The 15,891-nt window shown below is 40.6% G+C and overlaps 1 protein-coding gene across 1 annotated transcript in view; it reads right to left on the bottom strand.

Annotated features, from left to right (window-relative positions):
• The window catches only part of SPAG17 (sperm associated antigen 17), a 90,039-nt gene extending 80,540 nt beyond the window's left edge, over positions 1–9,499 (bottom strand). Inside the window, exons 1-3 of the mRNA XM_054269887.1 lie at positions 9,407–9,499; positions 980–1,120; positions 155–214 (exon numbers count right to left, since the gene is read on the bottom strand). Of these exons, the coding sequence (XP_054125862.1) occupies positions 155–214; positions 980–1,120; positions 9,407–9,499 (294 nt within the window). The remainder of the gene's footprint in view (positions 1–154; positions 215–979; positions 1,121–9,406) is intronic.
• Positions 9,500–15,891: the final 6,392 nt, after the last annotated feature.

Below are 15,891 nucleotides of genomic sequence, written 5' to 3'. Positions count from 1 at the left end.
AAAACAAAGCAGTTTAAGTATCTAGATAGTTGAATGTTTTTACCAGCTAGAGCCAACAAATTTCCATTTACTCAAGAATGTATAACAAAACCACACAGCTCTACACACTTTGGGGTAAGAGACTACTGACTGTGCAATACCTGTTTTAACCTACCTCATAGTACATAGGCATATCCTTAAGCCTTCTTCCCTTTGGACGCCCAGATTCTGCGACCTGCAAGTAAATAAAGCATTCATTACCCAAAGTACTTTACTCATTATTCCCTTTTGCAAACACTACACTCACACTCCAAGACAGAGAGGAATCATCTTATGGCAACCCTGTACCCTAGGGAGGGAGTTTTTTTGATCAGCACATTGAAGAAGTCTGTAACAAAACTTCATTTACAGGGAGCAGAGCAACTTACGTCATAAGCTTTTCTTTTCCCATTTTTAACTCCTATGAATGAGAGCAATGAAGCTGGTAAGAAGACAGTAAGTTCTATGAGGAGTGGATGAGAGAGCTGGGGCTCTTCAGTCTGGAGAAATTAATTTCTTAGGGGAGAACTTATCACTTGCTACAACTGCCTGAAAGGAGCTCATAGCAAGGTGGGGATCAGCCTCATCTCCCAGGCAACAAATGACAGGACAAGAGGAAATGGCCTCAAACTGTGCCAGGACAAGCTCACACTGGACATCAGGAAGAATTTTTTCACAAAAAGGGTTGCCAAGCATTAGAATGGGCTGCCCAGGGGGTAGAGTCACCATGCCTGGAAGTGTTCAAGAAATGACTAGATGTGGCACTTAGTGCTGTGCTTTAGTGGATAAGGTTGCACTTGATGATCTTAGAGATTTTTTCTAACCTTAATGATTCTATGAATTAGTGTAATTTTTGAAACCTCCACAGAGTAGTTTATCATTACCACAGACCAAAGAAGGCAGGATCTAGAAGTGACATCTACAGTTTGCTTCATTATTAAAAGTTACTTTCTTGAAATACCTGTTTGTAAAGGTCATCAGATGTTATCACACTGAAGAGTTTTCGCAGTGGCACCTGCACAGCAAGAGCCAGGGCCTGGGTGTGCATTTCATCCTCAATCTTGCTCCCGACAACAAAACTGATGCTAGGCTTCCAGTCATCCTACATTCCCAAATAAAATATTTAAGGTATTAAAACTCATGCCAACAAAAGTCCTCTGCAGTTTCAAAGAGTAATCTGGTAGAGACGGCTTTATGTCACTTTAAGACATATTAAACATCACTGTATTAATCACTGAAATTGCATGCAACTCGAAAAAGCCCCTATTACTTTGTCCCAATTCTTTCTGCCATCAGGTGGCAGCATTATGCTACGCAAAACACAAATGCCTACTGACAGCCTCAACCTTTTCCCATGCAAACGATGCATTAGCATCTCACAAAGATGAACTAACTTTTAAATGGCATTTGCAGATTTGACAGTTCATGTAGCAAACAAGAAGTGAGTTTTGAATATATGTATTATTGTGATTATTCAATGTAGAAAAAAATTAGCAATTTTCAGCTCTCTCATCCTGTGAATTAGATAATGCCCAGATACTATTTTCTGTACATTGTAGCATTATTTTTATGATGTTTTGTGAAGGTATTATTTATGCATAGAATGGCTCTTGTGTGGTTTCACTAAATATTCTTAATAAAGAAAAAATACCAATGGCAAGTTGTACACTACAATATTGATAAGTTAAAAACATTTGCAGTTTTCAAACATTTGCAGTAGCATACAGATTACTGTAATGTAAAAAGTGTTTTCAGCACTATTAAAAATGCAGAATAAGAGAAGACTGGAACACTTTCTTCAGTGATGTACATCTACAAAGGCTTAAAAATTATGTAACTTAAGCAACTTTTTCTGGTTACTGTCTTTCACATTACTACTGGAATCCTTTGCACAGAGTTGCTATCTCCAGCAATTCTACATCTCACTCTCAAGTATTCTTTATCAGCATTAGAGTTGGCTGAATTAGGAGCATTTTGTAATGGCTAATGTAATGGGAATCACCAATTTTTACTGTTTTTTTCAATGCATGTCTGCATGTGTAAATTGCAAGGTTACCAATGCAGCTGCATTAAAGGTAAACATGGAAAGAGATTCAGTCAGATCAAGGCAGTCCCAGGACAGTCACATTAATCAGAGCAGAGTCACCGTCCAGTGTGCATCATTGCAAAGAAAGATTTAAAGAGATTTAAGATAGGGTGGTGACTTAAGGATGTTGAATATTTTAATGTATTTATATTACGTACAAAGTCCTTGTAGAATAGGAACAAAAACTGAGCTGAATTATGGTAAAGTGAGGAAAAGGACCATTCTAAGAAAGAGACTCAGATGGCAAGAGAAGCATCTTCTTCCATTTTCATAGTACCATTCTTAATTTGTTCCTTTTCTTAGCTGGTAAAAAGCCTACCCAAATGTCTGCAATTTGAGTAACTGATGGCTTGGGATGGGAGAAAGCCACAGCTACTTAAGTTTCAAAACACTGCATGTTTGTATGGTGGGAAATGGTTTGTCAAACACTCAAGGTAACAAAGGATAACATCACATAAGTATGCCTCATTTTTCTAACCAAAGAATATTCAGAAAAACAAAAACAATGTAAAGATCACCTGGGTCATTAAGTGAAACTGCAAGAAGCTACAGATCAGATAACTAATCCAAAGGGGTGCCTACAGCTCCACATATCATGAACTTCCTTGATGGTTTATTGCAGCACAAAATAAACCTCAAGTTTTTAAAATTATGAAGTGCTAGAGAGATCAAGCATATCTCTGATGCTCTAGGAGTGGACAAACATGGTGGAATTTATGAGTGTCCAGCTGCACTGGGGCAGCAGACATTGCTCATTGGAGAAGTGGCAGCAGCAGTGGGCACTGCATCAAGTACACTGAATTTCATTTTGCTCTTTGAAGTCTTTCTGCCTAAAGCTGCAAGATAGCTACTGGTGCACTGCACTGTGAAAGATCTCTAGGTATTCCAATATTGTCAACATGCACAGGAGTTGCAGCTAATCTGGATTAAAGCTATCACCGTATACCTGACAAGAGTTGGACTGTAAAAACTTCAGCATTCTTTGGACAGGAAGTATTTAGATGCTCATGCTTGTGTGGAAATGCATCATTTTCTAGGCTCTCAGAACTGAGATTGAAATGCTCTCATGTGTCAGTATCCTGGTGTTCCCAGTGCTGACCAGCACACACAGCATCTTTAGAAAAACCTGTGTCATGAGCTAATGGAGCAATTGTTATCACTACACTGCTCACTTCAGGGGGGACCACCAAGAGAGGGAAACAAGGTCCAGTAAGTCTCACAGAGAGATGCTGATGGCTTAAGAGCAGCAAGAATCAGGAATGTCAGGTTCTACTTAGGAACCTATGGTAAGCATGGTCCAGCAGAGCAATACAGAGGTTACTCCCACAACTTCCTGCAGTTCTTCACACATGTATATATATATATTAAAAAATCTATCAGAGAATTCTAAACCCCTGCCTTATGCCTTCTTTAGTTCCTCCTTAACATACTGAGAGCTTGCTGCCCACAAATCAATCCTGCTTAGCACCGATTAATAACACTGTGACAACAATGTCTGTGGAACCTGTCTTCCTTATTGTCCTCTCTCTTCTTATTTTTCCACCCCTTGGTCACAACTGTTCCTGTTTAATTTCTCCTTCCTTTTCTACTCTCTTTTCCTGGGCTACACCACTTGTCTTAACGTTTCCCCCACCTGTGACTTGCTCCCCAGCTCTTGTCCTCTGTCTCTTGGTTCAGCTAGTCTCCAGTTTCATTATCCGATCCCACTTCAAGCTTTCTCCATCCTCAGATTCCTTCTCCAAATTCTTATTCCCTAGCCCATATAATTCCCAGGCATTTTCAGAGTTATGGTTGAGCAATGAGACCTTCCTTCACAAAAGTACTACAAGCCTTTCTAAGAAAAGAGAATTTTCCTTGTTTCACTGTGGTGCGCTCCTTCTCAGCAGCCTGTGATAAAGCACCAAAGCAAAACATCAGGGTAGGTCCTGATTGTGCAAAATTAATATTTAAAAAACACAACAGGACTTATGCAAACAAAATTATCCAACCTCAGATTTTTTTAATCCAAGAAGAAATTATCATCTAGTGGGCCACATCTTCTTCCAACTGAAAATGCTCTGCTTCAAAGAAACAAGGTGATAAATCTGCTCCACAGAACAGCTATGAGAATATTTATACTATAGGCAAACCATTGGCTAATACATTAAAATAAAATACATGGAATGAGCCTCTACAAGATAACTGAACGGGCAGTGAAAATATAAACTTACTTAATTCTACAGAAGTATATGCAGCTCGATACAAGGTTTTTGCTCACAAATTTAATTATTATTAGAGACAGCCTATACCTCCCTGGTGCTAAATGAAGAAAAGAAACAGCTTTTCTTTAAAAAGTGCAACACCTGGGAATGGGAGCTGGAAGTAGCTAATAAATATCCAAAGCAGCAACACACATCTTCACAGTCAATAACGATCTAGACTTCCCGGAGTCATTAATAGCATGCCATCTATTTCTAGACTCACCAGTTTTGAAGCCCTTAAAGATCATTTTTCAGAAAAGCTGCACACTGAGAACATGAAGTCAATAGTCAATGTGCAGCATAAATACACAGCTTAAGGTGTTTAATTGATTAGACTATTTTCTGAGGTTAAAAATCTAATATTTTTGCAATACTGTCTTTATATTATCGATCCTGTAACAGTATCCTTAATGTTCAAGGCACTGAAAGGACAGAGAAGAAACAGACCCTGCTTCTACAGCTCACCACCTAAAATCACAACATAAAAATGTGAAGGAAAAGTAGTAAAATGTATATGGTTACTCTAAAAATATTTTCTCCCTCAATATACAACTGCTCCTCTACTTAGTTTTATTCTTTCAAATGTTATTGTAGTATGAAGGCTTGAGAAAGGATCTGAAAGAGGATAGATTAGTGACCCTAAGGCTACCTCAAATGACATTCCCAGCTTAATGAACAGGATAGAAAAAAACATAAAAATAACTACTGGAAAATCATGGAAACAGTCTAGGGAGGTTGCCACCAAGAATTTAACATGAGCTCTACAAACTGCACAAAGAAGACCAAAATGCAGGGAGCAGATATCCCACAGAATCAACAATTGTGGTTCAAATGTGAATTAAAAAAAATTGAAGCTGGAAATGTGGCATTGGCAACTGAATACTGCTTAAGCAATCTGAAACAAACTCCAATTAAGGGCCAGATCACTTTCACTGGAAAACATCCAGAGACAACCATTGCTACAAATGACACTGTCCTGGTTTTAAAACTCCTGGCCATGTCAAGAGTTGAAATGTACCAAAGTCTCTTGGTGTTAGAAATGACCATCTGTGTGGGAAACTTCTATGTCCCTCAGCTGGAGAGGCTCCAAATCTGCAAGATCAACCTAATACTGGAAGCTCCATGTAAGCAGCAAATGGCTGTCCAAAATCCTTGCTTTCACAAAACACAGAAGGTGCCTCATCTTCTCACGATTTTGCTCTCAAGGCTCCATTGTGTTCCTCTGTAATGTGATTTTTCCCAGCTCTTAAAAACCAGTACACATAGCCTGTATATCTTCATCACAGCAGTATTGGAATAGCATAGGTCTGTTAAGAAAATATCTAACTTTAATTCACACTGAAGAAAAAAGCAGATGTAGCACACAATTTTTTTTCTTCCTTTTTATACATATCTTGTTTTCTCTGCTTCATTTCCTAGACACAAAAGCCCAGCTGTTCTATGGAAGACAGTTGAACAAGTCAGGTATATTGCTTATTTTTTCAGTACCAGTTTCTAGATCTCTTTGGCCAAGAAAAGCATCAAGCAGCCATCTTACCCTCCTCCTATTTCCAGACAATCTGGGTATATGTTATTTTATTTTTGTGGTAGTTACTGCTGTGGGGTTTACAGGTTTTTTGGTTTTTTGTTTGTTGTTTTTTTTTTTTCTCTTGGGACAACAATCAGTAATTTAATTTCATTACAGCAGAATTTCAAATTTACCTCTAAAGGCTGAGAAGAAACATTTGAAAACTCAAACACAAAACATCTGAGCATCAATTAGTGATTTATGAACAATTAGAGTAGTAACAACTCTAGCTAGCACTCTTTACCTTCAATAATGAGGGAGCTTGTAAATCAGTAAATACAACTGGCATTACTCAGAAAGGTTGTTTATCAGGAGTTTTGTGGCCTTAAGGTGACATCTCTGCTTGGAAATCTGCAGACTCACTTTCATTGCTGATGACACACCCACATTTACTAATGGCTTGTGTTCTTAAGAGCCTGAGCTTTTGCTGTACAACATGGGCAAGTGAGAGAATATCAAAGCTCAACAGAATGTTAATTTTTCTCTGAAGATGAAGTAGTATAAATAGCAATCAAAAGAGGAGCCATCCTATTCAGAACATTTTTAGAGGTTTCACAAAATTCTAAGCTCAATTTTCAGGCCCTAAAATGAAATGAATCATACAGATGGAAAGTCAGCACAGAACATGGCTTACTGCTGCTATGCTTAGTTATACTAGTTAATAAGAACAAATAATAAATGACAGTTATCTCAATTAAGGGCTGCATTTGCCCAGAATTCACCTTTCACTTAGCAAATACCACCCTTTAGCTACTTAACACATGCAAAGTTTAAAACTACTTAAGAATCCTAATTTATATTTTGCAATTTAATTCTGTAGTGAGCCCAACCAAAATAGATTATGAATATCTGAAGGCAAATACAGTTTGCAACTCCATGTTCTTCTGTATAGCACATTGCAAACAAGAAAGATAGACATAAACTATAATGTGAGCCTCTGGAAAATCCATATTTCCTCTGTATGTATTTTTAAGTTGTGTGTTTGCCAGTTTTCACAGTGCATTTAGTAAAAGCAATTATTTGGTTAGTAAATACCATTTAAATCATATTATAGTAAGTATACTCGTTCATAAAAATCTTAACAGCACTGGTAAAATGCTTTTCATAGATTGAACTAATAAAATAGTAAGTCATAAGCACATTAAAATGTGAAATTTCACCACTCGCTCTATCTGGTACAATTTAAAACCAGTTGTAGCAAATTCCCTTTGCCTTCAATAAAGGGAAAGAATATTTTTCAAATTGATACAAGCAGATCTAAAAATTCTTTACATATGAATTATGAGGAGAGACATTTATTTACTTGATAAGAGTTCCTGTCATCTCCCAAATAATTTCCGATACATATGGTATTTCATATACAATACTGAGGACGAGTAAGAAATAAGTTTTGTGCACTATGTCTGGTGAGATCTAAAATTCAAGCTGTTCAACACTCCCTTTTACAGACTGCTTTCAGTTCCTGAGCTTTATGTATTCAAGTTTAAAACTTTGTATGTTGCATGATTGCTGGGGTAGGGTGAGCGGGGCGAGGGAAAATGTGGTTAGACTATTTGCAGAATGAGATTTGATTTTTAAAAATCATGTTTATCCTTTAATAAAAACCCCTATGTGATTAAGTAGTTAAGATATTCAATGCTCTCTGTGTTCAAGAGGAAGGAATTAAATTCGGCAGCAGAGCCGTACTTGTGTCAAAGATTTGCTTTTACAGAGCATGTTTATTTACACTATGTACACCCACATTTGGCCACACTTGATGAATCTTGATTCACACATGCTCAGAAGAAATTTGCTGGCATTTGACAGTTTTGCACCAAGTGTGCTCTTGCCAATGACTGTAAGAGCTGAATAAGAACACTCCTGGAGTAAGAAATTTCAGTGGCTGCCCAGCATCTCAGAAGCCCAAGTTCAAGCTGACCGCAGCAAGGGGACAGTTTTTCCCAACTTCCCAAGGCTCTGTCTGTGAACAGCATGGCAGAGAAAGTGAAATTAGCTTAACTGGAACAGAAAGCAGTCAGACAATACCAGAATTATGGAAACAAGGAATCTCAAGTCCCATGGGTGCAGGAATTATGATAATCTTTAATTAGTTGATTACATACCTTTCCCTACAGAATTCTTGCCCCATTCAGTGAACATTCAACTTTTTTTTTTTATCTGCCTCAATGAGTGGTCCAGAATAATACTAACTTTGACATTTCCTAACTTTTGAGCATTTTATTTCCTACCTTTAAAAATACTTCAATATAATGGTTTGCATTTAAGAAATGTAATAAACTACATGTAGAGGCAGCAGAGCATATAGAGCACCTTGTTCAGTGAATTCACTGCACAATATCCACAGCCACAATAAACACCACCATAAAAAAAACATAATCACTAATTGGCACCTTGCTAGTAAGCACTGGAGGAAGACCAGGAATAGAGTAGGTGATGGAGATTGAACCTTCACCCCATTCTTATGCTTCAGAGATGTTTCCCAAGGGAAGAGACAAGATTCACAAGTAAGAAAGGGCTCAAGCATCTTAGAACTGCACTGAAAAATCTGTGTCCTAGGGAAAAATGGGAAACAACAGCCTCAGCTATTAAAAAACTGGTCTTGTTTGGCTAAAGTTGTATTATATGGTTACTACAAAATAAAAGCAAAAGGAAGTAAATATTTAAGAGATTTTTGGACATCTGTGGCCTTTTCAGGAAAAGCAATTAGCGAGTTTAAAAGCCTCCTCCTGAATTAAAAGTTCCTCATATTTAACCAGTGCTGCTGGCATATTAAAAGAAAAAAAATCAACAAAACACAAACCCGCATCAGCTAAAACACAAACCTGCTTTTTTTTCTTTTCTTTTTTTTTTTTTTTTTTTTTTTAATAGGGCACAACAGGAACCTAGAAAACAAGGAAACCACGGAAGCAATTTGTCTCACTTGCAGAAGACGTGCTAGATAAACACATGTGAGATAAATATTATTGTTTGCTAAACTACTGCCCTATTTTGAAACCAAATTCTCTCTTGCAAGTCAAGATTTATGAGAATTATATTGCTTACACAGAACCTGGAGACCTAAATATGCCTTTAGATCCTCACACTGTGTAAAAGAAAAAAAAAATAAAAAGGAAAAAAAAGTGCCTTTTAGCTGCACACACTCGGGCAGGAAAATTACAGCCTCACATTTTCAACGCTACGGTTAATGCTGTGTCAGCACCTCCATCAAACCTCGTCGTTCAGCAGTTTATAAAAAGTTCACTCCGAGCCGAAACTTGGCACCCAGAGCCCAGAAAGGAAAGTGCCGAGGAGAGGAGGAGCAAAGAAACCTGCAGGGCCACGCTGGTGGCGGGGGGCAAAGGGGCTCCGCCGCACATCGGGACCATTCACGGCCCTCCCGGGGCCCCCCTGGACCTCCGGCAGCCGCGACTCCCGGGCCGGGGAGCGGCCCGAGCCGCCTCCAGCCCGCTCCCCGCTTCCCCCCCGCCGCCGGCTCTGCCCCTCGGCTGCCTTCACCTCCTCGAGGCGGGCGGACACCAGCGCGGGCTCCCAGGTCGGCTGCACGGACCCCGGCGTGTCCCGGCCGGACTTAGGCTGCTTGGGGCCCATGGCGGTGCAACGGCGGCAGCGGCAGCCCCGGCAGCCCCACGCGTCGCCCCGGAGACGGCGGCCGCGGGCGCAGCCTGCCCTCAAGGGGAGCGCTGGGCCCGGCCGGGGCGGCCGCGGCAAGGCGAGGGGAGCTGGGGCTGCTCAGCCTCGGGAAGGGACATCGCCAGTGTCTGTAAATAGCTAAAGGGGGTGTCGGGGCACGGAGCCGGGCTCTGCTCGGTGATGCCGAGCCACAGGACAGGAGGCAGCGGGCAGAAACTGATGCCCTGGAAGTCGCACCTGAATACGAGTGCGAACTTTGCTGTGCGGGTGGCCGCCCACTGAAACAGATTGCCTGGGAGGTAGTGGAGTTTCACTCGCTGGAGATTGGCAGGAGCCATCTGGATGCAACTCTGTGCCCATTTGTTTCTAGGAACTCTGCTTAAGCAGGGAGGTTGGACGAGATTATCCACTGTGGTTCCTTCCAACCTGATGGATTCTGTGCATTCTCTTTGGGCTTTTTGGGTATTTTCATCATAATTTTTGAGACAATGAGCAGCCTTCATCACAGCCACCCAAAGGAGAAGCCTCACCGAGGCTGCATGAGGAGTTCTGGGGTGACACACGCTCACAGGGACACCAAGTGACATCTTGTCCCCAGGGCACCAAGTGACATCTTGTCGCCAGGGCACCAAGTGACACATCTCATCCCCAGGGCACCAAGTGACACATCAAATCCCCAGGGCTACATGGCAGCACCCTGGCAGCTCTCGGCGTGCCCCTGAGGAGGGTGAAGGAGCGAGCTCGGGCCTGGCGCTGGAGCATGGCCGAGTGGCGAGGCGGGGGGCGCGCAGGTGTGGGCAGCCAGGCCAGCTCCCAGGCCCCAGTGGCTCTCCAAATACTACCATATGTTACGGCACTGGGACCAGGAGGGGAGAGGGAGGCACTGTTGGGAGAAAACAGGAGAGCTGCCAAGATAAAGAATTCATTACAGAGGAGTCATGTCGTGATCTCACACTGGAGACGAGTGAAATATTCTGTGTGATTTAACATTTGGTGAAAATACCCCAAACCACATGCTGCCCTTCCCCCACCTCTTTATACCGACCAGGGTTGCTCAGAGCCTCCAAATCTTTATTTTATTTTCGTCAGAGCTTAAAACCCTGCTGTGTGGTGTGTTACAGTCTTAGTCAGGATTTCATTCTGGGATGATACTGACCTGGTGTGTGTGCTGTATAAAACACCTTTCATTCTGCAGCTTTAGTGAAGGAATAGGAATTTAGCTTCATAGGGGATGTAACAGGCAAATCTCTCATCTTTTTAATTTGCAGAAAGGTATCTTCCCAGCATTTCTAAATAGTGATACAGTTGTTAACATGGGAAAGCTGCACAGTAGATTTGCCAACATCCATTAACATTTCGCCCAACCCATATCTTGGCTGGTATCCATTTTTTCTCTTTTTGAGTTTTTCTTTTATTATCCACAAAAAACAGAAATCAGGCTTAACTTGTTCAAAGAAACAGGCTGCATAACATTCCCACCATATCCTTATTCTTCACTAAAGTCTTGGATACACAGCCTATGCCTGCAGAGGTGCACTGACCAGAGTATGGAAAAGAGAAATGGGGCAGGATATGATGTAGCAGCTGATGTAGCAGAACAATAGAGAGGCTTGGGGATGAATGCACAGATAATGTTGCTAAATATCCTAAATATGAACCACCCTTCAGGTTTTTCATGGCTCAGTTTTCAGGAATGAATACAAATTTTGGGAGGAGCGACAGGACAGGGTTGTGCACCCAGATCTCGATGGTGTGGCTTGAATGTGCATTATCATGCATTTGGTGGGAAATGATAACTGTTTAATTATGCCCATACCTGTATCTGTGTGCTCAGATCATTGGAAGGTTAAAAACCGGAGAGACTGATGTTAGCCAGCCAACAGCTCTGAGAACACAGAGTAGCTGTGAGAACCATGAAGTGGCCTGTTTGTATCTAATGTGGGTTTGCCTGATCCATGAGGACTATTTGAAGGAAATGGTTTTGTTCTGCTTACCACATTAGTAAATGCATTTTGATAACTTGTTTGTTGTTGGCTGCTGTGGCAGATCCAACTGAAGTAGAACTGCTGATTACTAGGGCTTTATACCAGTTCATTTAAAATTACCTCCACCACTCTCACAAACAAAGAAGACGAAAAAATTGTATTTATGCTCTATTAAAAAGGGTTGTAGTGTATGGCTGCTTGTCCCTGTCCATTTTGTTGTGCTGCCAAAGATGCCTGTAGGCCAAGCTGTGAACCAGATCACTGAAACCCCCTTGGTTAAATTGTGAAACAGACAGACAAATCAGAAATACTGGGAAACTACAGCCTTTGTTTCCTCCAAATGGTCTGGACTGCACAACATCCAGCTGTATGTTTTGCAGCTGAGCTATCTGAAAAACTTCAGCTTCCTTCTGATAACTAAAATATGAAGCTGCTGTAATCTCAAAATTTGTATTAGCAAACCTGAATATAATTCAGCTATACTGATGAGCCTCTGTTTAGAAGAATAGGCAAATTTCAGATTCAGAGAGACAATATGCAGTTTGGGGTACCTTCAGAGAAAAGAGGAATGTCCAGATGTAAGCTGGACATTTCCAAGAAGTGAAATTTAGTCTAGGGCAAGAGTTAATGGGACTATCTGTGATGACTTTGGATGTAACAGGAACATTTATGGTGAGATTTTCAGGGAGAGTGGCAACCCAAAAATGCCAAGATCAGCCTTTAATTTTTTGGCTTATTAAAAAACACCACTTGTGAATACCTGTGCGGAGTAACCTAAGACATGAATTTACAGTACACTTGCAACTCTGAATAATGCTCTGTTTAAATAAGGTGTAGCTCACTTTTCCCTGGGAGACAGGGTAACAAGCCTATGTGTTGTGAGTTTATACAGGAGGGTAAGAAAGCATGCATGGTTAATACTGGAGTACCAGTACTGTAGTGTACTGTGGAGTAGCTAGACACAAAAACATGTCTGCATGCTTACACTTTTCAAAGCAGTATAGAAGCAGTGTTTAAAAATGAGGTATACTCTTTACCTCCTTCAGGAAGAGAAGGAACATTGGTTGTCTTTTCTTTTAGGGCAACTTAAAGAACATTTGCACTTCCTTGTTCTTCAGTAAAGTGTGGGGAGTAGAAAGGCATTACTAGTTGTACATGTCAGTTTTTCTCTACTTGATATTTTCTGAAAGAGTATGGCTGACTAAAGAACCAGTAAAGGTTTTGACTCTTATTAATTAAAGCCTGACTAACTGAGAGGGGAATTAACTTTAATCCTGCTTGTTTTGTTTTAAAAATGTGCTTATTTTAAATTCTTGAAAATTATTTGGAAAAAAATGATCTTTTCAGTAAGAACCATCATCTTCTCAGCTTTAGTTGGGAAGTAAGCAGAATCTCTTTGCTTGAGTCCTTAAGAAAACACTTAATTGCTTTATACTGCTTTCATAAGATTTAAATGTTGCTGAAACAGGGAGGCTTCCTGAATTATGGCTTCAGAAAGCTGTTTCTGTTTTAGAAAACTGGCCAGAAAAGTTGTCTAGAACAGCTAATATGGCCCTCAGCACTGCTAAGGAAACAGCCTTTCATCCTCCTTATATTTCTAAAAGAAGAAGAAAGGTATTAAAAGAAAAAAGCACACTTCCTCCCTCTTAACCCCCCCACCCCCCCCAGAGAACACTGTTCAGTCCTTTTTCCCCTCAGAAAGGAAGAAGGGGAGGAACATAAAACTCATTTTGCTTTGCTTTCCAGTTTCATAGCACTGCAGCATCTGGGCTGGGAACAGCTTTTGCTTGAAGTTTGCAACCCCCCAGGACACAAGTGTCTCACAAGTTACACAGATTTGACAGCTATAGCATGTGTTACCAAAGCCTCCCTGAACTCTCACATACCAAGCTGGATGCAGGAGGTCTTTGCCTACAGTTGCTGCTCTGGCCACCAAATGATTCTTTATAATTTATTTCTAAGTCTCTAAATTTGTTTATGTAATTTGCATAAAGCTTCCCACATGGGCTGAATTGGCCCTGTGGATGTGGACCAAGTGTCTGTTTTGGCTTTAGGATCTAGAAAGGTTATTTCTACATCAGTAAATTTTAAGTGCATGTGCCCTGAAAGGGGTAAAGGTTAAGCCAAGTGTAAATATATTAACACATTCCCCTTCTGAATACGACATGGTGCTCTTATTTTTCTAGTGCCAAAGATCAGTAACTTCTTCATTAGACTGAGTTCTAATCATGAGATAATAAAACAACCTCTCCTTCTCAGACTGTAATGGGCCTTCCTGGTAAAATAAGGGTTGCTGGATGTTTGCTGAGCTGTGAGAACTTGCAGGGATGGTAGAGGGAAAGGGAACAGCTGAATTGTAAAGACAGTACAACTCAGACAAGTCTATCCACCACCTGGCAGGGCCTGCCTTCCAGTGCTCAGCCATTCTCTGCACACTCTGGGCCTTACCTATTTAAGCTGGTCCATCTAATAACCTGGCCACAAGCAAAGCAAGTTGTAGATATTCACTTCTCCCTCCAACCCTTGCATTTAGTGGATGCCTGGCCAGTCAGTTTTTTCTCTTCACTCAAATGTTTCCAGCCATGCTGAGTTATGAGTGTTTGTAGCCTCTGTTGTTTATCATCACTATAACATACAGAACGTATCAAACTTTCTGTATATAAATATGTTTACATTTAAGAGTCTCCACCAACTTTTTTTACCAGGAAAAAATCTCAAAACTTGCAAGGCCCTGTATTTAATTTTGGAAAAGATGCTTTCTTAGTCTGCTCTCCCACGTGCATGCATATGCAAGGAGAATGTTTTTTTCCTCTCTGTAGCAAATGGCATAAGGATTCCTGGCAAAGCTCAAAATGAAATCCATTATCATCTGTCAGTAAAATGATTTCCAAATTCCAGCTGGATGCTGTGCAATAGACTCTTTAAAGAAAGATCCCTGCATTTGGTATTGTAGTTCTACTGTCTCTAGGTAAATGAATTTTGGAAGTAGATCAGTGCTATCAGCCAGCAAAAAACATCCAAATTCAGGTATCTCAGGTTTTATTCCTGATCCTTTCCAAAACAGATCACAAGTTGTTATATTTCTCTCTAAAGGAAGAAATCCAAAGAAAACATTCTCCCAGTCTTCCAGAAAGCCAAACTCCCCTTCTCCACTCAATTCTCCAGCATTTTCAAATCCTGCGTCATTGCATGCTTTCTTCTGGCACAAAAGGAGTAGTTTCCCTAAGGTTATAAAGTCTTCCATGGAGATCTGCTTCAGTAGATAGTCCTTACTTCTACCACCATCCAGAAAAGGTGACTTGCACAGTAGTGCTGAGCACTAACTGCTAACAGTCAAACAAAGCAAAGTCTAAATAAGTAGGATTTGAAATATTATGCCATTACTGGTGCAAAAAAAAAAAAGTTTCTAATCCATTAAAAACAAACATTAGCACCATAGAGGGTAAACAGACTTGAGCTGTATGCCAGAGTTTGCAATGAAAACATTGATGAAAAGAGGTGGAAAGACATGGTGTGTTTATTTGTTTTAAAAACAAGAGATTATTTTTTAAAATAAGTGTAAGCTGTACTGGAATTGGAGTAACTTAATGGCTAGGGCTATACTTCTTTGGCCTTGGTAGTCTCATTTAGTGAACTTTTAGTTTTTAGCTGGATTTTCTTAAGGTGATGTCTAATGGCAGAATAACTAAATTGCCACATTATAGACTATACTGAAACTGTTGTTTTGACTTTATTTCCCCTCATTTCTTTCTAAACCATTTTCCTGAGCGTATACATCCCCCCAATAGATCTGGTTCAGTGAGCACATTTTGGAAAGAAGTACATGGAGTACTTCTTGACTATGACTATTTCCTGCTCCATTTTGGCTCTCAGTCACACTAGTGCCTGAAATCTGCTTTTTAGAACAGACATGACTAAACTTCCCAGTCCTAGGGCTATATCACAAAACACTATCATGCCTTACAGTGTCACCCACTAAATCCTTTATTCTTTTATAACCCTGAAGTGCAGCTACTGTCTCCTTACTGCAGACTAAAAGAACATCCTGTGCTTCTCTCTTCCCCACCTGCATCATTCCTACTTCACCAGCTTTTCTTATCCTGCATCTCCAGAATTCAAGCTGGACCTCACACTGTGGCACCATAAAGAATCAAATCCAGCATTGTCCAGCAGGAGCTCGTCTTTCACCAGCACTTCTCTTCTGCCAGTCCTTGCTTCTAGACACAGCTGGTCCATGTGATCTGAGCTACACCTGCCAAGAACCCCATCCTGTGAATTGAAGCACAGTGCTCCAATTAACATATTTGTGCAGGTGTGGTCTTCTTCCTCATAAGCTGTGCTGGAAGGCCTCCTCTCTTGTTCTTT

This window comes from Melozone crissalis, unplaced genomic scaffold (assembly GCF_028551555.1).
Source record: "Melozone crissalis strain CALT ecotype California unplaced genomic scaffold, PUWL_Pcris_2 ptg000008l_1, whole genome shotgun sequence".
Lineage (NCBI taxonomy): Eukaryota > Metazoa > Chordata > Aves > Passeriformes > Passerellidae > Melozone > Melozone crissalis.
This window is presented reverse-complemented; position numbering and strand designations above follow the sequence as displayed.